Source organism: Leptonotus elevatus, chromosome 14 (assembly GCF_054856555.1).
Source record: "Leptonotus elevatus isolate MCC_2025b chromosome 14, RoL_Lele_1.0, whole genome shotgun sequence".
NCBI classification, from domain to species: domain Eukaryota; kingdom Metazoa; phylum Chordata; class Actinopteri; order Syngnathiformes; family Syngnathidae; genus Leptonotus; species Leptonotus elevatus.
The window spans coordinates 1,259,328-1,283,361 of NC_141252.1; the positions used below are offsets into that span (position 1 = coordinate 1,259,328).

Below are 24,034 nucleotides of genomic sequence, written 5' to 3' on the forward strand. Positions count from 1 at the left end.
ACATTATTAAAAAAATATATATATATATAGGGGCATCCTAAACATCTAAGGCACCTAATTGCATTGTTGATTCATCGACTTTTAGATGAGTTTTTATTCATTTTAAACAGACACCTACACGTGCCCCTTTAAGACCGAACTGCATTCTAAATCACACCACGAGGCCTCTGCAAAGTCAAATGTAACACATTGTTAATCTATATTGCTTTTAAGATTGTTTCAATTCATTCAATGTTATTCATTGCCTTCCCCGGGCAACATTTGACCTACATTCACTTGTTTACTTAGCAGGTTAATAACTCCTTGAGCTAAGGTTACTATTCACGAAGGAAGAAAATGTCCACTTGTTTTCCAGTACAATCTTCATTATAACTTTTACTCATTAAAATTCACTTTACTCCGCTACTGAGTGCTCAAAAATCGATATTAATTACACTGCCCCCAAGTGTACATCGCAAGTATTAGAATACCAAGAAACTAAATTTCGATGAAAAAGTTTTTTAAACCATACATGGCCTCTAAAGACGAGTCAGTATTCCGCATTACGGTTACCAAGGGAGCGTAGGATGGACTTTTTAGGGATTAACATCACATGGAATCAGCTTAACTCTAAGAATCATTAAAAACAAAGATGGCGCTCATATTTTTGCTTTTTAAAATCAGCTTAACGGGAACACAGAATGAGACGTCAACTTAGAAGGCATCTGCAGTTATTTGAAAAAGTTCTCAAACAGACAGAGTTTGTGAAAAGTTTATTTAGACACACAACAAATAATGTGAAACAATCCACAAAACAAAAACAAGTTGCTTATTTTGCCATCACAAAAAAGAGTGAGCTTTTTTTATTTTGAATGAACAAAATGGCTGATTAGAAATCGTGCGTGTAATAACGTCCTGACGATACGTCAAAACAGTCCAATAAAAAGCATCTTGTTCAAAGATGAGGCCTGCACTGAAATAAGCACACTCACTCTGATGCTATTGTGGAACACGGCTTAAATCATACAAAGAGGCACAAACATTAAAAAAAAAAAAAATTATTGTGGAAGGAAGCACGTCCAAAATAACTAAGAATGACAAAAATAAAAACGATAAAGAGGTCATCCCATCATGGAATTCAACAAGGACAATCATGTACACGACTTTTCGCCTCTCAATGCTTGCTCTCCGCAGAGGCCGAGCGGGATCGCGAGCGGGACCTGGAGCGGGAGCGCGACTGGTTGTTCTGCACAGGGGCCGGGGAACGGGAGCGGGAGCGGGGGGAGCGGGAACGGGACTTGGAGCGAGACTTTGAGCGGGATTTGGAGCGAGACTTGGAACGGGAGGGGGAGCGGTCGCCGGCTTTGGGGCCGCCGCCCACGCCTCCTGCCGTCTTCTTTTCCGGGGTTCGGCTGGGCGTGCGAGAGCGACTGCGGCTCCTGGAACGGTTGCGGCTGCGGGAGCGGCTGCGCGAGTAGCTGCGGCTGCGGGAACGGGAGCGAGAACGGCTCCGGCTGTGTCTGGAGGGGTGACAAGAAGATCAAAGGATTTAGAGATGGATTCGATTCCCCAACTAAAAAGCAATTTTAAATGCTAAACGTTGTTTGAACCCCTTAACTCATTCGCTCCCGGCCATTTTCACTGAAGCAACAACCTTTGCTCCCGGCCGGTTTACCGGATTTTGACAGATTGTGCAAGGCCCACAGAATATTGTATTCTATTGCTATAAAAACATAGAACCTTACCAAAAGAAATATTAGTCTCTTCGTTCATCAGGAAAAAAAAGGATTGTTGTAAGCGTTTCCATTTTGCAAGCAATTATCATTAGAATGTAGCTAAGTTTCATCATTAATCAAATTCCAGGTTTAAAAAAAACAGCAAAAAAGCTTGTAGCAACATGGCCCTGGCTGATTTTATACTCTGCTGCCATCTGCTGGCAGTTTTTGTAATAACTACCATTGCTTTAAGCAACCTTCAGGTCAGTAAAAAAAAAAAAATCTAAATCTAATAAATCAGTTTTTGGGGAGTAAGGACAAAGTATTAAAAAAAGGTATTTAAACGTTTTGGGGGTTGAATTACTTTGTCTGTAAACACCAATTTGAAACCTTAACTTTGGTTTAAAACTAGGGCCGAACAAATCAAAATTTAAAACCCACATTGCAATGCAGCAGAACGCAATTTTCAAAGTCGCCACAGATGCAAATTGGCGATTTTTGACTTCGCTTCCAGCCTCAACTCACCCGCGACTGTCCTCAAAGATCTTAATCTTGCGTCCGTTCAGCTCGGTGCCATCCAGCTTGGAGATGGCGGTCTTCATATCGCTTCGGGATGCAAACTCAACGACCCTGCGGCCCAAATCCCGAGAGAAATGAGTCAGCTTGCGTTTTGACAGGGAGAAAAAAAATGCTAAACCGGCGCCCGGCGGCTCACCCTTCGTTTTTGTTGGGCCTGTGTGCGTCAACAAAGGTCACTTCTCCAGCTTTTCTCATCAGGTCTTTGAGGTCCTGCGTGAAAGCACGAGTTAGAACAAGAGCGGCACATGGCGGCCCCCTTGGGAACCTATGTTTTGTTCACACCTAGAGGGGAGAGACATGAGCACACAGCAACAAAAGCAACACACACACTCACTCACTCACTGGGCTAGTCTAGTGTGCAGACTGTCACGCTAAATGTGTTGTGGGCTAGCAAAAAAAAAATTACGTTAAAGCTACTTTACAAATGAAGATGTCACTATAACAGGCCCTTTTCCACCGCGCAGTACCTTCTCGGCACAATGGATGGGGGTAGAGTTACGATTGCTAGTCGAGACAAAATGACCGACAAAACGCAGCTAATCGCTCCTTGACTGAGCAGATTTGTTGAGCCATAAATATATATATAAAAAAGTGTGGTTCTCTGGTGCGGCGTGGATTAATCTGCAGTTTCGCCAGCCAGTACCTCACAGTGGAAATGGGCTGTGTGACCTTTTGGGTGCAAAGTTTATGGTTGGAATTCAACAAAAAAATAAGCTATCCGCAGTTTTAAAAAAAAATGAAAAGGACCCAAAAAAAAAACAAAAAACACTAAGGTCCTTATTAGCTTGAGTTAAATAGTAAGTTTTGGCCCATCATGTAGTGTTGACGTTTTTCTACAGTGCAGGGGTGGGCAAAACAATTATACTTTAATCTAGCTCACTGAGCATTTATATCATCTAGAGCAGGGGTCACCAACATGAAGCCCGTGGGCACCAGGTAGCCCCCAAGGACCTCAGAAGATGGCCGCGGGCATGTTCTAAAATTCAAATAAAAAATAAATTAAAAAAAAAGAACTATAGCGTTACATGTTGACATTTGTTTCCAACCAAATTAGACCATTGTTGATAATTTTTGGAAAAGTATGATCAATGTCTAGCAAATATATTTCAGAAGTACGTATGGAACTGGTAGGCCTTGGCATTAATTTGTCACAAAGGTTGGCGACCCCTGATTTAGTCATGTTTGCTTCATCAGCGTAGCCGCAGCTTATTAAAAATCGGTTAGTTAAAACGCATTATTTACTCATTTTATTATCGCGAGCTACACAGGGGCCGACTGCGCTATTATAAATAAGAAATATTAACACTTAGCCAAGTCATCTGTAGAGCATCTGTTCATTGAACAAAAAAGTTAAAAAAAAAGAACAAATCTAATGTGGCACAACTGTTTGCCCACCCCTGACAATGTTCTGGGCCTACGCTGTAAAGAACTTGTGGGCAGTGGTAACCGCTACCCAAAAAAATTAAAGAGAAAAAAAAAACACAAATCACATGAGTTGTAATGCTACTTACCGTGTCCATTACCAGGAAGACATTAGCATAGCGCCACGTGTCCAAATAGCAAATGGGAACCAATGCAGTGTTAAGCCCTCGAGAAACGACCTCGACCTCCAGGCCTCCACAAGTACGGAACCACCAGAGAGCAAGAAGTAGCAGTGGGAGGAGGGGGCACTCAACACCCCGTCACAGCAACAGAAAAACACCCCAAAGAGGGGCGGCTTGTGGCCCTCCCGCAGATTTGAGAGGGCGTTACAGCAGTCGGGGATGCCAGCCCACAGAACCTCCAGACCGGCTTACGGACCTCCTAAGGCTACCGTATCCTGCGCTAGACCACTTTCGCCCGCTACCGGGGCCCAGCCAAGACTTTAGACCGGCGGCAACTGCGTGTAAGGAGAGGCACCAAATGGACACTATTCAGAACATAACCAGGAGAGAGGGCACGACACACTTGTGAGCCCTCCGTGGAGGGCGTGCGTTGGCCGCGTTTTGACACAAGCTTGCATCCATACTAGGCTGTTGATTACACTAGACAGAAACAGCAGTTAGCTGCTGCTGCTTTTTACTCTCGCTCTCTCTGGGAGAAAAAAAAAAGTGCATTGTTGGCCAATTCGCTAAGGGGACCCATATTGGACTTGGCCCCGTTGCTAAAATGTTGCATCAATTTGGGAAAAAAAATTATCTAGTTGTATAAAAGCTAATAGTACTTAAAAATGGAGTGTTTGGAATGGGTGCAAAGGCCAAGACTGGTCTTACCTGCCAGCTGATTCGTGACGACAGGTTCTCCACTATCAACCGGTGGTCCGTGCGCACCGGAGGTCCATACCTGCACATGCGGCAAAAAGGAGCCAAGTAGAAATTACATGTTGCTGCCATGACATCTGATAGGCGAAGCTAGATTACATTTTCTTGACAATGTGTTGCATCTCTAAACATGGCATAATATCGCATTTATGGAATATGAGCTAAGCAGCAAAAAAATCGAATTTAGAGTTTTGTCGTCTGGATTATTAAAAGCTGTTGTTCTTATGTTTAGTTCCGTCCAAATGTTTTTGTGGGTTGTAATTAAATAAAAGCTGCCCCATGCTGGATGGGTGGTTTACAATAGCTACTAACTAAATTGTGACATTTAAAGCACAGACAATGACTGTTAAGGTTTTTTTTATAGATTAAAAGAGTCTAAAATCGCAATCGTCCGGAATAACTATAGAAATCGAGATTCAAATTTTTTTCCTGCCCGCTCTCGTTTCAGCCCTACAAAAAAAAAAAAAGCATGCCTGTACACTTTCAAATATTTAACGACAGTGTGAATTATTCAATGAAGCCCCCGCGTACCTGGAGCCACTACTGCGCGATTGCCGATAACCACTAAAGCCTCCCATTCGAGAGCTGCTGCCTCCGCCACTGCCGACGACCCCCCTTCCTCTCCTGGAGCGAGCGTGCTCGATGGTGACCCTGCAACAAACGAGGGTGAGGGCAAAGTCCACGTGAGCGGCAAATAAAACAAACCCACATGCGAACTTTGGACAGCAAAGACCTTACCTTTCACTACACAGTTCTTTGCCATTTAATTCATACACGGCGTCATCTGCATCTCTGTGATCGTCAAACTCCTGGGGGAAAAAAATATTCAAAGATTACATTCTTTCCTCACAAAGCTCAGATTTAAAATGCATTTCCCCTCCTTTCGCTTAAAGAAAAATACAACTGCAATGATATTTAGTTTCAAATTGATCTCCTTCAAAAAAATAAAAATTGCGCAAATGGTAGGCGAGGCTGACCACAAATCCGAATCCATTCTTCAAGTTGATTTCGCGGATCCGTCCGAACCCCTTGAAGAACTTCTCCACGTCCCTCTCTCTGGCGTGTGGGCTCAGGCGGCCGATGAAGACTCGACTGCCACTCATGATCTGTTAAAACGAGAAAAAGACACAAAAATTAATAAAACCAAACAGTTACAAATACTAAGCTGATGAGTGACAATAGGTGGCCAAATTTTTGTGTTGACGGCAGTTCCAGTTGGATATGAAACTTCCCTAGTTTTTAATCCAATTGATAATTTAATTAAAACAAGCCCAAATCAATCATTAAAATGCCCGTTAGCTACAACGTTATGAAAGTTTTTTTATTTTACTCTTATTTTTTATTTTATTATCAATAAAAATCAACTATAGCAACTACAGTCAAAAATGTTACGTCAATCCACGCGATTCGACCAGTTTGACTAACAACCACCGTGTTGAACATGCAGACATATGTTTAAACTGACTGCGGGACATTCATCACTGAAAATCGAACAATCGACAATAAACTTCCCCATCATTATACACGCAATGCGATTCCTCGCTTAATCAAGTTTTTTTCGACTTAAAAGTAGAGTTCGATGGTAGATTCAAAGTCCAACACAACAGAAACCATTCGAGGCCTGGCTGAACCATCCTTAACTACGACGACGTCGCGATGATTCTGCCCAAATAACCGCGGCTGCAGTTATAAAGCATGCAAAGGCAAATTTACAGCAGGCATTTAGCATTCGAACGATTACTTGACTAAAAGGGTAGAGAATATTAAAGGTTCGCTCATTTTTAGTGGAATGATGTATTGCTAATTTCTAGCTTGCCACGATGTCGGTTAGCCGAAACGAGCTAACACGCGTTTAGCGAAGGAAACTCCACCAATTTCGGACAACGCATTACACAACTGAAGAGCTCATTTTTATGCCAACCGTGTTTTTGCGCCGATGGGCTCACCTCTGTTTGTCCTGGGGACGTCTGCGGTTGAATTGAAGTCGTTTAAAGGCCTCTGCTGCTTTTTGCTTCTGCCTCAGCCTCGACTGCCTCAAAATGGTCAAAATGGCGAACGGGAAACTGGTTAGGCGAGTGGATGTTATGAATCCCACTGGTGTTCTAGGCAGGAAAGCGCCTTACTGGAATATGATTGGCTGCTGTACCACTCCACTGGAAAATGATTGGTTGTTAGTTGTACCACTACATACGGTAAGAACTTGAATGCGGCGGTGTTTTTATAAAATACATGCTACTTATTCTCAGCCTAACCAATTTGCTTTGTTTTATTTTGTACAAATGTGATACATATTTGGAATCACCACCAGTCGATCATATTGCAGCGGGGCGTGTCCTGCCTAGAACTCAATCAAGATGAATAGTAAGGCTACCATTAGAGGGAGCTCACGTACCAATTGTGGGACTGTACGGTTGAGACGTTCACAATTCCAAAATGAATTGTTTTTGTATTCTAGAGCTTAACAACAATATATGTAAACATATATATATATATTATTGAGACACAGTGGTATAGTCAAGAAAGTCCTATTAGAACAACTGAACATTATTTTTTAATTAATCTGAGGCAGGTGTGCGCTGAATGCCATTACACATGAGTTTAAATGTGATTGGTTAACTCAGCCACATCCCAGTTCTAAGAGGGTGTGTACACTTGTGCAACCACCTAATCTCAATTGTTTCTTTTTACTTACCCTCTCTGATATGGGTTTTCTTCCCCCCAAATGAGTTGTACAGGTTTATATTAATGGCGTATAAAGTTTTTGAAATTTTCATTTTTATTTTTTATTTCAAAAGCCTTTAGGGCTGGCCCATTTGCTAGAGAGAGCTCCACCTCTAAAACAAGCCAATTTATCATGGCAAGAACTGTGTAAAAAATAAAAAATAAAGTCTGTAGTGCTTGATCCTTGGAGTATTTTGTTTGGATATATAATCAGGGCATGGGAACAGTTTGAAACAGTGAAAAAAAAAGCGTAATATGTTTTCTTTAACAACAACGACAAAAAAAAAGGCGTTCGAAAGCTGTGAGTCACTGTTGAGACATTCAAGCACGAGCAATAGCAGGTCCACACACGAGGACGGCGTCACTCCAGAGTCCAGACCGCAACAAAAGAACAAGAATCGCTGAAATGGAAAAACAACACACAAAAAAAAAACATACTTGCGCGTAAGAAGGAAAGAAACAAACACAAAAGATTCCACGTGTTCAAAAGGCAGGAAGGAACTGGATTCGTGCACACAAAAGCGTTCCCGTATGCGAGGCCCCGGGGGAACCTCTCGCCATCCAAAGTGTCTCTGAAGCATCAAATCAAGTCTTTTTTGTTTTGTTTCATGTGTTACTCTGCTGACGCAACGTTCGGCCCTGGAAAAGAGACAAAAGCAGCTGGGCAAAGGACTGTATGTCATGTGCTTAATCTGGAACATCACGTCTCCAGACGAACTAAGACCAAAAATTATTAACGAAAAAAGTAACATCTGATTAATATTGTTGCATAAGAGTTAAACTGAATAATTAATTAGCATTTTGAGCGAAATCATTATCTGCTACAGACTGGAAGTGACTTTGAAGCTACAGTAGCGAGTTGCCTGCTAATACGGCACGTCATTTACAACAAATACCACCTCAAAGAATTCCACCATCATGAGCAACAATAAAATACGGTAGCCTAGTAGGTCTAGGTCTTCATCGAAAACAAGTCAGGTTTTACTCCTAAAGGTATATTTACTCTGACTGTAAGCCACTCTAACAATATGCACAGTTTGAACATCAGCACCGTGCTTAATAATATGAAGAAAAAAAAAGACTTAAATAATTCTTCAAATAAAACATACATTAGTTGTTGTTGTTTTTTTCCTTTTAAAAATAGACATTTATTCTCATAAAATGAAAATGTTATCCTAAAATGACATTTTATTTCTTATCAGCTATCACAAAAATAAAATTAAAAAATCCCGTGAAATATGTATTTTCCCCTCGGAATTCTGGTAAAATGACAACTTAGTTATTGTAATACTCCGACGTATATCCTCATAGGATTCCAAATTTTTCCAGCTTGTTTCTTACAATTTCCAATTGAAATAAAAGTCACATAAAATAATTTATTTTAAAGTGTGTCCTTTTCTATCAAAATTAAGTTAATTCGATATTAATAATGAATGCATACATTTATTATGGTCAAATGACAACTTATATCTCTTAATATAAAAAATATTCTCATCACATATAAACTTCAACGGTGAACTTTCTCTTTATATTCTTTCTTCATTCTGGCACAAATGAAGATTTTCAGAAAACTCTACTACACTAATACTACTACTAATAAAAATATTACATCTAACACATGCATTCTTTTTGGGCACATGACCGCTTACAACATGGTTAAAAATAACAGCACAGTTTATTAGATAAGGCACAGTAGTAATGCACAAAAAAAACAATACTGTATATAAAAATGTGTTAGCTCAAGCAGTGAGTGCTCTGCTTGTAAAAGATAAGATTTTAGTGGTGAAGCATCCTTATCCTAAATAAAAATAAAAACATTAGAATTTTTCACACGTTTTCCCATCAAGTCACAGCATCAGTCCTCCAAACAAACCGTAACAAAAGCTTTGCGTCATTGCACATATTGAGACAACACATGTACGTTTTCACTTTATATTTCTAGCTATACAAATGTGTTGGCGGGGGGGATTTGAAGAGTTCCAGCTAGTGGTTACAGATATGAAATGACGTAGGTGTGTGTGTGTAGGCGTGTCATACGGGTGGCGAGTAGTTGTAGTGGTTGGTGCGCTGCGGGCTGGGTTTGCGTTCCAGACGCTCGCCGTCGGCCGCGTCCGTCCGCTTGCACGCTGGCTCGCCGCGCTGCTTGAAGAAGTCCGAGACGTATTTAACCTAAACGAGGAATAATAAAACTTTCAGTGCTACTTCCGCTGTATAATATCAGCTTTTCTAACATTTAAATGTATTTTTCACTATTTGATCTTTTATATTTCGGTTTTATCAGTGGCGGCTTTGTTCTATTGCTGTAATGCCTAATTCCATCCCAAGGGGGCGACGGTGGACAGCAACAGAAGTTACATACAATTCATTGCTTTTGTCAAACTATATTAAAGTGGAAGTTAACCTTCAACATTTCTTGACAATAATATGTTACATGTGAACTCACTAGTCTAAACATGACATTCTGATTAATATTACATTTTTGGAATATGAGTCATGAAGCAAAATCCTGCCGTTTTTATCTATCTAGCCATTTTGCCACTTGCTGTCGAGTGAAAATGACATCAATGTTGCTCAGGGCTCATGCAACAACCAATCAGAGCTCACCTGTTTTCCGACGCTGCGCTGTGATTGGTTGTTACCTGAGACCTGAGTAACTGTGATGTCATTTTCACTCGACAGCCAGTGACAAAATGGCTGCCTTTTGGTACTAATAAAAATTGCTGGATTTTGCTGCTTAACTCATATTCCACTAAAGCATACCGTATTTAGACAAGTGGGGCTGCATAGAAAATATTATTGTCAAAAAAAAATAGGGGGCTTGACTTCCCTTTTTACATTGTCTTAGTCTACTAGCTTAATGCTATCACACAATAAAAAATGCCATAGATGGGCTAATGTAACTCGCATCAATGTAGCGGTTCTTGGCTACTAATTAATGCAAGGGGCAACCAGTTTGTTACAAACTTCTGAAATAACTTGCTCATATTAACTTTAATGTTATATACGGTATTATTAATTCATGATATCCAGACGCTGATCAATACTTTTAACATCAACTTCTGCCGAATTTTACATTTCCAATTTCCACTAATCACTTCTGTAACATTCCTAGAAAATCACAATGTCCCATCACTGGTGAGCTATTTTTAGAAAAGGCCCACGGGCTACTCATGTGGTCCTTGGGGCTACCAAGTGCCCGTGGGCACCACATTGGTGACCCCTGTTGTACATTATAAATGCATTCATTAAATATGATCCATTTTATTATCAGTTTTACACAAATTTCATGAGTTGTTTTCATGTTTTTTTTTTTGTTTTTTTTTTAATCTCCGGTGACTTCCAGATCAAATCGTTTGAAGTCCAGCTGTACTCACAGTGAGAACCGCGATGAGAGCCCCCTGCAGGAGACCCACCAGCACATCGCTCCAGTGGTGCTTGTAGTCAGAGACGCGCGTGTAGCCCACGTACAAGGAGAAGGCCACCAGGAAAAACTGGATGGTGGGACGCACCAGACGCGTCCACTTGCCTTGCATGCGGGCCTGCACATATAGCTGCGCAGGACCATCATGTCGTCAGTGTGTGTGTGTGCGTGTGAGTTTGTGCGTGTGTTTGTGGTGTAAACTCACGGAGAGGAAGAGCATGCAGTACATGCCGAACGACGAGTGGCCTGAGTAGAAGGACAACCTGACAAATGGGGGAAAAAAGTGATTAAAATACATTTTGATTTTATCATAATTTATTTTATTTTAGAATCACCAATTTTAGTAGAAAGTACAGAATTTGAGCTATGATTTCAATTTTTTTTTTTAGAGTACAATACACACATAATTCCCTGGCGACCCACCTGGACTCGGTGACGTTACGCAAGCTGCCGGTGCAGTTGATGTGCAGCTCGTACCCGTTGCAGCTGGCGGGGGCGCACACGTCCAAGAAGTTGGGTCTGGGCCGCCCGATGGTGAACTTGGCCAGGTCGGTGAGCGACTGGCTGACGGCCGCCCCGAACAGGTAAGTGCCCACCACCTTGTAGAGCGCCGACAGGTACTGGTTGAACTGGGAGTTGGAGCGCAGACGCTTGGTGTGCACCAGATAGGCCTCGCCGGTTGTGATCTGGGCAGCAGAATCACATCGTTAAAGAGTAAGTCAACCTTCAACTTTTCTTGACAATCATTTGTTATATGTGACCTCACTCGTCTAAACATGACATTCTGGTTAATATTACATTTGTGGAATATGATTATGAAGCAAAATGCAGCCGTTTGTATTTCATCTCAGGGGGCGGCCATTTTGCCACTTGCTGTCGACTGAAGATGACATCACAGTTGCTCAGAGCTCAGGCAACAACCAATCACAGCTCACCTATTTTGTGAAGTTGCGCTCTGATTGGTGGTTACCGGAGACCTGAGCAACATTGTTGTCTTTTCGTGTTAACTTCGTCAACACACATTTTTCACCAGACTAAAACTAGACTATGGTGGACTAAAACCCTCATTAATAAACAATAAGTGTGACTAAATCCGTATGCATTTTCATCGACTAATGAAGACGAGACAGAAAAGTACTTCACTTAATAAAAAATGGACTAAAGTCTCTGGGCATTTTAGTTCATGAACAAACACGACAACTATATGATTTTGTGAAATCTTGTCTCTGCTAATCTGTCACTGTGACACTGTCACACACACCCTTTCAAATCTGCAGCTAGCGACTAGACGGGAGGTGGATTTACAGTGAAAGGTAAAAAAAATAAATAAAAATAAGTTAATTATAGTTATAACGTAACATTAATCCAATGGCTATAACGTTCCAGCAATAATGTTAATCCGACCGCTAACTAATGCTGGCTAACTTACTAGCTCATAGCTTGGAGCCATAGTAGCCACTTGTTGATATACTGTACGGTAATTGTGTGTCAAGTTGTTTTTCATCAAATGGATCGATGCATGGTTATAGTTTCAACATAATCTTCTGACAAAAAAAAAGATTGTCCTGACTAAAACGTTGACAGTTTTTGTTGACTAAAACTACACAGATAAAAAATTATGTTTTCTTGGACTAAAATAAAGGCTAAAATGCTAGACTTATTGTCAACTAAAAATGGACTAAATAAAAACGAGATGAGGTTGACTACCTATGATAAAAAAGTGTGATTGAAACTGGACTAAAACTGAGACTAAATCTTAAAATAGTGGATAAAATTAACATTATTGTCATCTTCAGTCAACAGCAAATGTCAAAATGGCCACCCCCTGCGATGGATATAAACAGCTGGATTTTGCTGCTTAACTCATATTCCACTAACACAATATTAAACAGAATAACATATTTAGACTAGTGAGTTCACATATAACATATTATTGTAAAAAAAATAAATAAAATAAAAATAAAAAAGATGCCGGTGAAGACTGCCATGGACTCACAATGACTATAGAGCTGGTGATGGTGACGGCGGCCATGGCTCCATGGGAGATGGTGTCCCTCCTGTAGGGGTAGTTTATGCTCTCGTCGTCGCAGTAGATGCCTCTCTGGTACGGTCTGAACATCAACGTCAGGATGGCTGAGGGCAGGGCCGCTGGTGGGGAAGAAGATCACGACTGGTTTGTGGATTTAGTTGCACTAAATTGGAGGAAACTGTGAATGTTCAGAAACGGGTCGGTGGTTGTGAGAAATAAGACAAAAAGTGTTTGTATGTAGTGGTAGGAATTTTTTTTGTTTAATTTTTCATATTAAAAGAGAGTCAAATAAAAAGGGGGCAAAGGATAAAACCCTGAGGAACACCACCATTTTATTTTATTTTTACTTAGATTAACTCATTCAGTGCCAGTGACGGCTATAGACGTCCAAAATCCATTTTTGGCAGGCTGGCAGTGAATGAGTTAAGACTAGGATAATAGGACAAGAAGAAGGTAAGATAAAACCATGATCTAGTCCTAGATAATACCAAGTCCAAACGATCCAAAGATAAGATTAAATAGCCAAAGACCAAAATAAATCATTATAGGGCTAGAAAAGATTTTAAAAACTATATTAAAGACCACATAACACTGACAATAGAGAGCAAGACAAGACTTGATGCGCTTGTTTGGGAATTTGGTTCATCTCATTACGTCATTACGGACTTTCCGGTGTATCAAGCGCATTTCCTCTGAAATGCGTCCAAGCGCACCTTGCCATTTTGTAACTGAAAGTAGAGCTGCTGGATCCACGTCTAAGTATTGGCACAGGTAGTGTAATAGGAATTTGGTGACTTTGATGGAGGGGGGGGGGGGGGGGGTTCAGTTAAGCAAAAACAAAGACAAGTACGAACATATCAGATTTGTCTAATAAACCCTACCTATTTCTGGTTAGTGTATCACCCCCCCCCCAAAAAAAAATCATACCATGAGTACCCACTCACTCAAATTATGTTTTTGTTTCCTTAATTTAAACATCAAATTCTCAGGCATTGTCTTCTTTTTAACTCATAAAAATGAATATCATACAATAATATAAAAAAAAAACCCACAAATCAAAATAAAGAATAAACCTGCCATTGCTATACTGAATATAACTCTTAAAATTTTCCACAGAAACCTCTGAATAAGTCTAAACTTTAAATATCAGGAACAAAACACTGAACAAAGTACCACTATCGCAGTTTTACTTCCTTTAGCTTTAACAAGTCATTTGAGTTGACACTTGGCTATATTGTGCTTCAGGTTATTGAGTTGGGAAATAAATGATTCAATGCTCACGTACCCCTGGTTGGGAAACACCGGCTTAACATAATTCAGTAAGTAAAATATTGCTACAATGGTTTTAACGTTTAAGCCAACATAATACACCTCACGTGTTTTTCCGCTTTAAAAGGGAAGTCAACCATAAACATTTCTTGACAATAATATGTTATATGTGACCTCACTAGTTTAAAGCTTGGTGGAATATGAGTTATGCAGCAAAAATTCCAGCCGTTTTTATCCATCTCAGGGGGCGGCCATTTTGCCACTTGCTGTCGATTGAAGATCACATCAATGGTGCTCAGGGCTCAGGCAATGACCAATCAGAGCTCGCCTGTCTTCTGAAGCTGAGCTGCGATTGGTTGTTACCTGAGACCTGAGCAACTGTGCTGCCATTTTCACTCGACAGCAAGTGGCAAAATGGCCGCCTCGTGAGATGGATAAAAAACGACTGGAAATACCATATTTTGACTAGTGGTGCTGCATAGAACATATTATTGTCAAGATATTTTTTTGGGGGGGGTGACTTCCGTTTAACATTTCCAAGCGCATACGGGTCATGACACGGTTGTTCAGTGGTATCATTTGGACCCGTGTCGTGTTGGGAATGTGGTTAGGGTCCATCCCAAGGGGTGACTGCACGACACAATGAGCCGCTGATCAGGAAACAGCTAAAACCACACAGTAAAAACATTGAACTCCAATGAAATGTGTCATAGGCGTCGCCATGGAGACATGGCCGACCTTTGGCTGTGCCTGGTCATGGCCCTCAACAAGCTCCATCAACACGTACACAAAAAGGTCAAATCATGACATGCTTTGTGACTAAAAGGACTCCAAGTGCAGGTAGAATTAAAGAGCGAAGGATATATAGCCGTCTCTTAAATCTGAGCAGAACAATAGTCCACAATTCAAATGACTTTTCCTGTTTTCCTGAACTCGTCATTCCACTGCCAAAGCTAATACCGGGGAAGAATGGATGGTTTTCTTAGGCTTAGGTTTATGAAGTATGAGAGAGAAAGAGTTCTCCGTTAACACATTGCTTCCTTCCTCAAGAGTGTGGGACCGGCTTGCTGCGACTGAAAGAAAACGCAAGCAAATACGCATGATGACCTGGTGCCAATAGCCAATAGCATAGCAATGCCCCCCATGTTTATAACTTCCCATATAAATTTGTACCTTTTAATTTTGTATTTTAAATTAAAAATGTTTTTTTTTTTTTATCGATTCAATTTCGATTCACAAGAGTTCAATCCGGTATTGATTAATTATGGAACATCAATTCCTAAATATCAAGGACATGATAACAAAAAAAAAACTCCAAACATTAAATTGTCATAAAGTGCAATAAGTCAGGTCTTTCATAAATGTAAGAAAAATTATTTTAAATTCACGTGAACAGTAAATATCAAGAAAACAGTAATATACAAAAAAATTGCCCTTTAAAATTCTATTTTCTTGTTTATTAATGGGAAAAATATATTAAAATAATCAATTAATGGTTTTATGAATCGATATCACGCTCGAAAAGAAAAATCGATTCGATATCCATTATTCAATTTTTTAAACCCGGCCCTACTGTATATACCACAAAAACGTCAAATTCCAAAACATTTCAATATCATTTTGAATCTGTCAAAATGTAGGACTTAAACATATTTACTACTTTCCTATTAAGCAGGGCTTTGGTGAGCATGTGAGTTGCTTAGAAAAAAAAAAGAATAGTAGAAAAACCCCTGCACAAAAAAATGGAAACTACCAACATACCAAAAAGCATTTTCTCTTTTTAGTGCGGAAAAAACAAGTCAATTTGTAATTTTCCCTCCTTCAAGATAAGTTCAGATGAAAGGAAATCAGAACGCTCACGTCCATTATTTCGGCAGGTCGAGCGTGCGGTGCGCCCCTCTTTGAACGGCGCCACAGCTACTGTTTACTCTGCAGGGTGCAAGCATAACATTTTGATAAGGGAGTGCTTGCGTGACAGATGTCTGCTGCCAGTGCGGCCACAGGGTTGGCCGCAGTTGTGCAACGGCCTGCCTTCAAAACAAACACACCGCCGGCGCGGTCAAAACCAGCATCCAGGTCCTCCCACGGCACAATCAGCGAGGAAGCGGATTCCTCTTCGGCTTCTTGAATTGTGGCAGTGGTGGCAAATAATTAAGTATAAACATGTTAGTACTGTACTTAGAGTCTTCTTTTTTTTTTTTTTACTCGTTCACTGCCATTGACGGCTATAGACGTCAAAAATTCATTTGAACTATTTCTATTAGTTTCACATTTTTTCCCACTTTTGTTAACAAGAGTATGAAAACCTAGAAAAAATGGATTGTACATTTAGAACAGATATAAATTTGTGATTACTCTTGAGTTAACTAGTGAAGTTATGCGATTAATTACAATTAAAACATTTCATCGCCTGATGCCCCTAATTAAAAAAGAAAAAGAAAATTTTCAATATTATTTAAAAATTGTACACAAGTCTGAATCACTATCCCACTATAAGGTAGTACTAAAGTCAAAATTGCAGTAAATATTTGTATGAAAAACACTTTTGGCCACAAATATAAGCAAGTATGTCACTAAATGGGCATGCTTTACTAGTTAACTCATTTGCTCCCAAAAACGTATACACGCGTTCTATTTTAAATACCATGTTTCCAAAGACGTACTTATACGTATTTAAACATTTTTTAGTTTTTTAAAAAGTTTTTTATGCTAGAGCATACAGGCTTTTAAGCAGCCTCTGAACTGAAGAGAACGGTTGAAGCAATGGTAGTTATTACAAAAATGGCCAGCAGTAGGCAGCAGAGTATAAGAGATCAACCAGGGCCATGTTGCAAAAAGCTGTTTGTGTGTGCATATGTGCGTGCGTGTGAGTGTGTGCTCATTAATTCACCTAAAACCTATTAAACATCCCATACCGTTCAACGAAACCAAATACTTCAGAATCCAGCTAGAGTTGTGAGGTTGTCAGGAGACCCGAGGAAGGATCAAAGAAAAAAAAAGTGAAATCCAGCACCGACCAGACATCACCTACTACCCACCGGGTTACCAACCGGAGTCTTTCACCATCCCCAGAAACCTCTAAATTCCAACAAATTAGGGAGACCTCAATATCATGTGAACTTCAAAACCTCTTATGTTGATACCGCTGAAAATTTAAGACCCACTGTAGCTATTTGGTTTTGTTTGTGTCAAATTAAGAGGCGCGTGAGATGACAGTTTCCCCGAGTAGAATTTTTAAAAGAAGCGAGGGAAAGGACGTTTTCAAGCTTTCCCAATCTCCCACCGATTCCACGCTGGAAAAATAAACAAGATGGAATTTGGGATCAGACACAAGTACAACTTCCTCTTGACCCTGTGTACCAGCAGGAAGTGGAAAGTGTTCCTGTTTTTCAGGGCCTCGGCGATCAGCATCCCGAGGACCGGCGAGGCTGGCAGGGATGGGAGCAGGTAAGCGTTTAGAGGCGAACGTTTTGCTGGACTCCGCACACAGCTGACATTTTGCTGCCGTTAGCTGCTGCGCGGTGATTCACATTCGTTTGCTGAGTCCACGTCACACTGGAGTGTTACAGCACGGACAAGTCACCCTTCTCATAGAATTTCTACGGGGGGCTTTTTTTTTTTCCGTCCACAATGATAATGAAAACTGCATCCTTCCCACCCCCCCGAAAAATGTTTTCACTTACTATGGGATTATTTTTTTTTTTAATAACCTACATAAGCAAACAACAGACCTAAGAAACATGACTGAACTGAAAAGCATGATGGGAAGTTAGAACACGCACACTTTCGTTCAGCTTCTCACTTTTATTTTCACACGGGAATGTGAGAAAGAAGAGTCAATAGTTCCCACTTTTACTCAGATTTGGCAGAGACTCAGAATGTGTGCATGCATGTGTGGGAGTGACATTAAAACATTTTCCACAAATCGCCACATTAATGACAATCTGCAGTGACCAGTTAAAACCTGTCAAATACAAACGAACTTGAAACAGTAGCCTCAAGTATGAATAAACCATACTGGGAAGAAGTAGCGCGAGGAGTGTGCTTACAAAAAATAAGTTCAAGTATAAAAAGTAGGGGTGGGAATCTTTGAATGTCTCACGATTCGATTCCGATTTTTTGGGGTCTGCGATTCGATTCAGAATCGATTTTCTTATTCAAAATGATTTGATTGACAATGATTTTTGCTTCAATCTATAGATGTGGAAGAAATTGTAATGATCTGCTCCAGTCTGACTCGCTAATGCTAATTAGCGCGCTCTCGCTAATGCTAATTGCCGCGCAACTCGCTGCACGGCTCCACACTGCAAAAAAACAACAACTTTTATTGGAATAACTTGATCGTGACTTTTTACAACAAGAACAGCGCTCCAAATAAAGGCACACACAGACAAAGGTAAGACAGTATAAAATAATTGAAATTAAATCGATTTGGGGTCATTTAAAATCGATTCTGAACCGTACTAAATGAGAATCGAGATTCCTATGAGAAGCGATTTTTTTGGCACACCCCTAATTAACGCAAAAAACACCAAGCTAATTTCCACAAAACATTGTTAAGGGTAAAGACAAGGACGGAAATTGTGACAATCTGGATAAAGGAATATATCTCTTCTTTTTTTTTTTGAATACTTCCCACCGCTGCTTACTGCCAGCTTGGCGGAAAAAGTGAGTGTCAGGTGTTACATTTCAAACCTGTGTCCTGGCATTGCAGTTGCCTCGTTGACACAGCGCTGACACTACTACTAAGGATGCTCGATAACTTTTTTTTTTTGTGACTGAGCACGATTACAAGCATTACATTTGAGAAGTCGTCGAAACTGAGTACCAATAATTGATTATTCCAAAATATCTCGCAAGTGGAATAAAATGTGTAATTTTAACCTAATATTCAAGCTAACTGATATGTTTATTTTTAAAGCTTCAACAATACCAAATTTATGTTGACTCGAACCCGGGTCATCTAGTCGGAAGATGAGCGTCTATCTGGTTTTCAGACTGGATTCGGGTTCGACTTTCCCGCCCTCTGTTTGCGGATGCCACGTCATGTGCGCGTTGTGTATGTGAAGAGGGGTATGTGCAGTTTAATTTTTTGTCAACAGGTGGCAGTAGCGATTCGAAATTGAATAATATACGTTCAGTAGCCGTAAGTTTTTTTTTGACAAATTCCACAATATGCACTTGCTTTTCATAATAAATTTGTAAAATTGTATGTAATATGTTGGGTTTTTTTCTACTGCCTCATGTCCAGGACTCCCTAGAAAAGGAGGTTTTTGACCACAGTGTGATATGCCCTCGTTAAAGGTTAAAAAAGGTAAAAATATTGTTAAAAATACAAAACAAACTTTTATTGACCGTGGTATAAGCGGTACAGGACAGCACAAGACTGCATTTTGAGAACACCACAACTTACAAAATCCAAACTGAAGTGATGCTTTTAATTAAACCACTGCTTAATTCTCTTTGACTTGACGTGCGGCACCGCAGCTTCGTGACAGGAACTAGAGCGTCATTTGCAGTCGTCTTAAAGTATTGTTAACTCATTCACTGCCATTGAAGTCAAAAATTAATTTGAACTATTTCTATTAGTTTAACATTTTTTTCCCACTTTTGCTAACAAAAGTATGAAAACCTTGATTTTTTTAAAATTGTACATTCAGAACAGATATAAAATTTGTGATTAATCGTTAGTTAACTAGTGAAATCATGTGATTAATTACAATTAATTATTTTTATCGCCTGACGCGACAAATCTAATTTTTTTAAATTAAAAATAAGGGCTGTCAGACGATTACAATTTGTAATCGTAATTAATCGCATGACTTCAATAGTTGACTCACGATTAATCACAAATTTTATATCTGTTATAAATGAACAATACAATTTTTTTCCTCGGTTTTCATAAAAAATTATGATGAAATGAAAAAAAAAGTTAAACTAATAGAAATAGTTCACATGAATTTTTGACGTCTATAGTCGTCAATGGCAATGGATGAGTTAAATTTGACTGACACGGCCCCTTTCTCGAAGGTATATAGAAGGCTAGTGGAGCTCTATTGTGATGTGATGAATGCATTTATCAACGTTGTCTCACCCAAATTCTGCATTAGTGCCGCTTACACAGAAAAAAAAACACACAGATAAAAAGCAAAGAAAATGGCAGCTTCTACACGCATGTTTTGTTGGCATGACTACAGGAGGTCAACAGTCAACGATTGAAGAGTAACACAAAGTGACAGGATGGACGTTTGACCACGGAGGGGAAGGGTGCGAAATAAAGCACACGGATTGAGAGTTTAGCTCTAATGTGGGCATTCAGCACATTCCAGCTCCATCTGTCTCACACGTACACAAACATGCACACACACTTTTTAAACCGCCGGTCCCCAATCCTCTTTCCGCCAGGGACCGGTTTGTGGTAGGAGAGATACAGATGTATTTCGCGGACCGGCAACCGTAAAAGCACACCAAAATGACTTCTCGGTCAAGTGGACATTTTAAACTGACAGGGCCAAAGATGGGACTATGTGTTTATAAAAAAATAAAATAAAAAAAAAGGATGACTGGAGTGTTGACAGCGTGCAAATACATCAGGTGGTTTAAAAAAAAAAAAAAAGGCAGAGAATAGTTATTAGCATTCCTGCCTGTCAGTCACCAGGTGCCCCGTAGGGTGAAGAACAACATGCGGTGTCCGAAAGAGGTCTACAAGAATGACCATGTCATTTTTTAAAGCAACACTTAGGAACTTTCAGTTTACGCTGATTAAGGCGGCACCATATGGACAAAAGTCATATTGTTATGTCTGAAGGAAGACCATATTTCCTATAAGGACAAGCACATTGCGTAGCTTTTTAGCTGGGCCAATGTTGATCATTGACTGTCCTTTCATCCGGGGGTAGCTTTTGACGTATGCCATAAAGCAGTCAGCATATTTGTAGTTTTTGATGATACAGACCCCCTCAGGCCATAGTTATGAAAGTATTTTATTAAGGTTGCAAAGTTCCTTAGTGCTACTTTAAGTACAGCGGTGCCTTGAAATACAAATGACCAGACCTGAGTTTGATTATTATTTATTTGTATTTGTTTTACTTATGAGCGCAATCTATGACAAGCCAGTGGGTAGTAACAAGTTACATTTACTCCATTACAGTTACTTTTTTTAGATAAATTGTACTTAAAGAGTAGTTTTATTGCAACCTCTACTCTTTACTTTAACTTGAATATTTATGTTAAGGTGAAACTGTACTTTCACTCCGCTACATTGAGCTAGATTATGCCTGCTACTTTTATACATCAATCACCTTCCAGTAACTTGCAGATGTTTTCTGTTATTGTTTTGCCTGTGCTTAGGTTAGCATTAGCCCTATTTTATGATCATAAGTAACCTCTGTCTCTGTGTCTCTCTGTCTGTCTGTCCCTCTGTCTCTCTCTCTCTGTCTGCCCCCCCCCTCCCTCTCTCCACACAAATACATACATGGATTTTCCTTATTTAAGGGCCTGTTCCCTGTCCCCCTATAAATAGCAGGCGTCTACTGTACTGTATATTACTATGTCTGTTTTATACTGTCCCCCAGGTGGCCAAAATAAGCAGCATAATGTGCATTGAAGGAGTGTGCTTAAAAAAAAAAGTTCAATTATTTTTAATTGCATTTAATTATTCGGTTAGAGTGTATATTATTACGATGGAAAACGAAGTTTTTGGGGTCACTTAATATTTTGTATGATCCTGCTGAAAATGAAGCAGGTGACGTGGATGGACGATCTGGACGATCCTTTTCACGTTCTCATCTGTGACTATTCAGAGGGTAAAAATGTTCCATTTGAAATCTCTTGAAACCTGAGCTTTGCACCGCTGACGGGCCTGACGTGCTGATAGACTTGCAACAAGCATCTATTTTTAGTCTCATTTCCAATCAGTAATCCTTAGTGGAGGGGCCGGGGAGGCTTAAAGGTCATGAGGATTCTCAGTGGATGGGGGTCATGAACTGGTGGACTGGAGAAACTCTTGATCACAATTCATGGCAAACTTAAGTCAGTTGTGCATGAAATACGCAAGTGTGCAATTAATGAGCGCGCCCTTTCACCCCAACAGACACGCTCTAAAAAAAAATTTATAGCCAATAAAGGAATTATATGTAATATTCCAGCTAGCATTCCCGTTTTCAGGAGCACGGAGCACCTGGTATCTTCTTCGCACCTACAACCTCCTGCTTTGACGATGATGTGACACCAACAACACCTGGAGGACGTCAATTCTGACAAGTTCTAGTGTCATCGTGAAGACCCGGGCAAGTCGCGACAGGCCGTTTTGTTTGCCGCACACGCGCGCGCGCGCGCGCACACACACACCTGGTTGACTGTTTGTGTAACTTACAGACTTGAAAAATTCAAAAACTCTCAAAAAACACACGCACAAGATTAAAATAACTGTCAAAAACACGCGCGTGTGATTAACCGTTCTTGATAGGTTAAGATTTCGAAGATTCATTTTATATACTAGGTGATATTTTTGAACTATTCACATTTAGCAGCGTTGTTAATAACACCGTTCTCTGGTTTGCTAAATTTAGAATACATTATTTTCACTTTACAGGGACTTTAAAACAATACGTCATTGTGTTGTTTCTCCTTTTCTCTCTTATTAGTTAAACGAGTTTTTGTCTCAGGTAATGACCGTCACAGCTCACCAGTGTTCTGGGTTTGATCATGTGACATTCACAAACTGAGCCCTTAGGCACTATAATGTCATTTTCAGTCAGCAGCAAGTGGCAACCCCCCCCCCCCCAAACCCTAATATGGATAAAAACAGATGGATTTTTCTGCTTAATTCATATTCCACAAACGCCATATTAATCAGTCTTTGGATTAGTGGCGACGCATAGTAAATATTTTTGAAAATAAAATTTTGGACTATGAATATGAATAAAAATATTGACAAATATTAGGAAATTAATCAAAAACCTCTTACTTGACAATAAAGGACTTTATCTTCATCTCTTCAACATTAATTCATGTTTTTGGTTTTGTTTTGTTTTTCTTACAGCAACACTATATACAGGATCAATTCTGTAAAACCTGCTCTGATTGATCACTTACAAAAAAAACTTAGCAGGTGCATTATTACAAATCTAACAAACTGATATGATGTCAACAGCACTTTGTGAGAATGTGTGTGCGCAACAGGAGACCCTGCAGCATTCTTTAAAGTGAGTGTGTTGGGAAACACACACTGACTGTGGCCTGTTTGAACAAGATAGACAGAGAACAACTTTCAGTGCTAGTACGCTAACCCAGTGAACTCCAAAACCTTTATGTGTCAAATCATCAAGTTTGCCATAAAAAAAATGATCCAAAATGATAATTTACTAACAACGAATAATTAAAATCTATCTTTGCCAGCGACTTATAGTGACAGGCAGAACGATTAATGTTCTACACAATCATTATTTGAGTGAAATACTTTTTAAGACAGCTTGTGAGATTTCTTTCCTAATGCAAAATATGTGTCTTGGCTCAATAAAGGCTGGAAAACTAGGATTAACCGCTGCGTGTTTTGCAGTCTAGCCTGCATGGTGCAACTTGTTGTGTAGCCAACGACGGGGTGATAAATGGATTAAACCATGTGCTCGTGTTGAGCAATCCCATGCCGACAGTCTGCCTTTTCTGCACCCCTTATTTATACTTCACTGTGCTTGACCGATTAAAGGCAAATCAAAGACGAGACGAAACTCACCGATGAAGACGCAGAGAACATCCACCACCACCAAGATCACCTTCTTCCCTAGCTCCGTCATGTTTGCCACCGTATTGTCGTCCTAAAACAACCACAAACTTGATGTTAAGCGGTGCCGCGTCTCCCGGCCCGGTCTTCCGCCCCCCCCTCGGCGTACCTGTCGTGCTGTGGCGGGCGAGTGGAACTTCCAAAAAAAGGTGGGTGGACTCGACGATCGCCCTACGTACAAGGGGCGGGCGCGTCAGTAGGAGCTGGGATCGAGTCGGGGGGGGGGCTGGGATGCGGGGA

At 40.2% G+C, this 24,034-nt stretch overlaps 2 protein-coding genes across 2 annotated transcripts; both read right to left on the reverse strand.

Moving 5' to 3' along the window:
* Positions 1–737: 737 nt before the first annotated feature.
* On the reverse strand, positions 738–6,663 carry srsf5a (serine and arginine rich splicing factor 5a). The gene is made up of 8 exons (XM_086095085.1): positions 6,520–6,663; positions 5,551–5,679; positions 5,312–5,382; positions 5,105–5,224; positions 4,526–4,595; positions 2,410–2,483; positions 2,220–2,324; positions 738–1,499 (listed from the first exon to the last, which is right to left on the reverse strand). Exons 2-8 carry the CDS (start codon positions 5,674–5,676, stop codon positions 1,154–1,156), a joined length of 912 nt encoding a protein of 303 aa, XP_085951211.1. The 5' UTR covers positions 5,677–5,679; positions 6,520–6,663; the 3' UTR covers positions 738–1,153.
* Positions 6,664–8,950: 2,287 nt separating this feature from the next.
* LOC147162457 (phospholipid phosphatase 2-like) lies at positions 8,951–24,034 on the reverse strand. The gene is made up of 7 exons (XM_086094719.1): positions 23,904–24,034; positions 23,747–23,828; positions 12,712–12,863; positions 11,139–11,401; positions 10,921–10,978; positions 10,669–10,845; positions 8,951–9,463 (listed from the first exon to the last, which is right to left on the reverse strand). Exons 2-7 carry the CDS (start codon positions 23,805–23,807, stop codon positions 9,326–9,328), a joined length of 849 nt encoding a protein of 282 aa, XP_085950845.1. The 5' UTR covers positions 23,808–23,828; positions 23,904–24,034; the 3' UTR covers positions 8,951–9,325.

Coding starts and splice junctions, on each gene's coding strand:
- srsf5a (XM_086095085.1), bottom strand. CDS start 5,676: ATGAGTGGCAGTCGAGTCTTCATCGGCCGCCTGAGCCCACACGCCAGA. Junction 5,225..5,311: donor AAAGAACTGTGTAGTGAAAG/GTAAGGTCTTTG, acceptor CGTTTGTTGCAG/GGTCACCATCGAGCACGCTC. Junction 2,484..4,525: donor CGTCACGAATCAGCTGGCAG/GTAAGACCAGTC, acceptor GCTTTCACGCAG/GACCTCAAAGACCTGATGAG.
- LOC147162457 (XM_086094719.1), bottom strand. CDS start 23,807: ATGACGGAGCTAGGGAAGAAGGTGATCTTGGTGGTGGTGGATGTTCTC. Junction 11,402..12,711: donor TCACCAGCTCTATAGTCATT/GTGAGTCCATGG, acceptor TCTGCTGCCCAG/ATCACAACCGGCGAGGCCTA. Junction 10,846..10,920: donor ACTGCATGCTCTTCCTCTCC/GTGAGTTTACAC, acceptor GGTCCTGCGCAG/CTATATGTGCAGGCCCGCAT.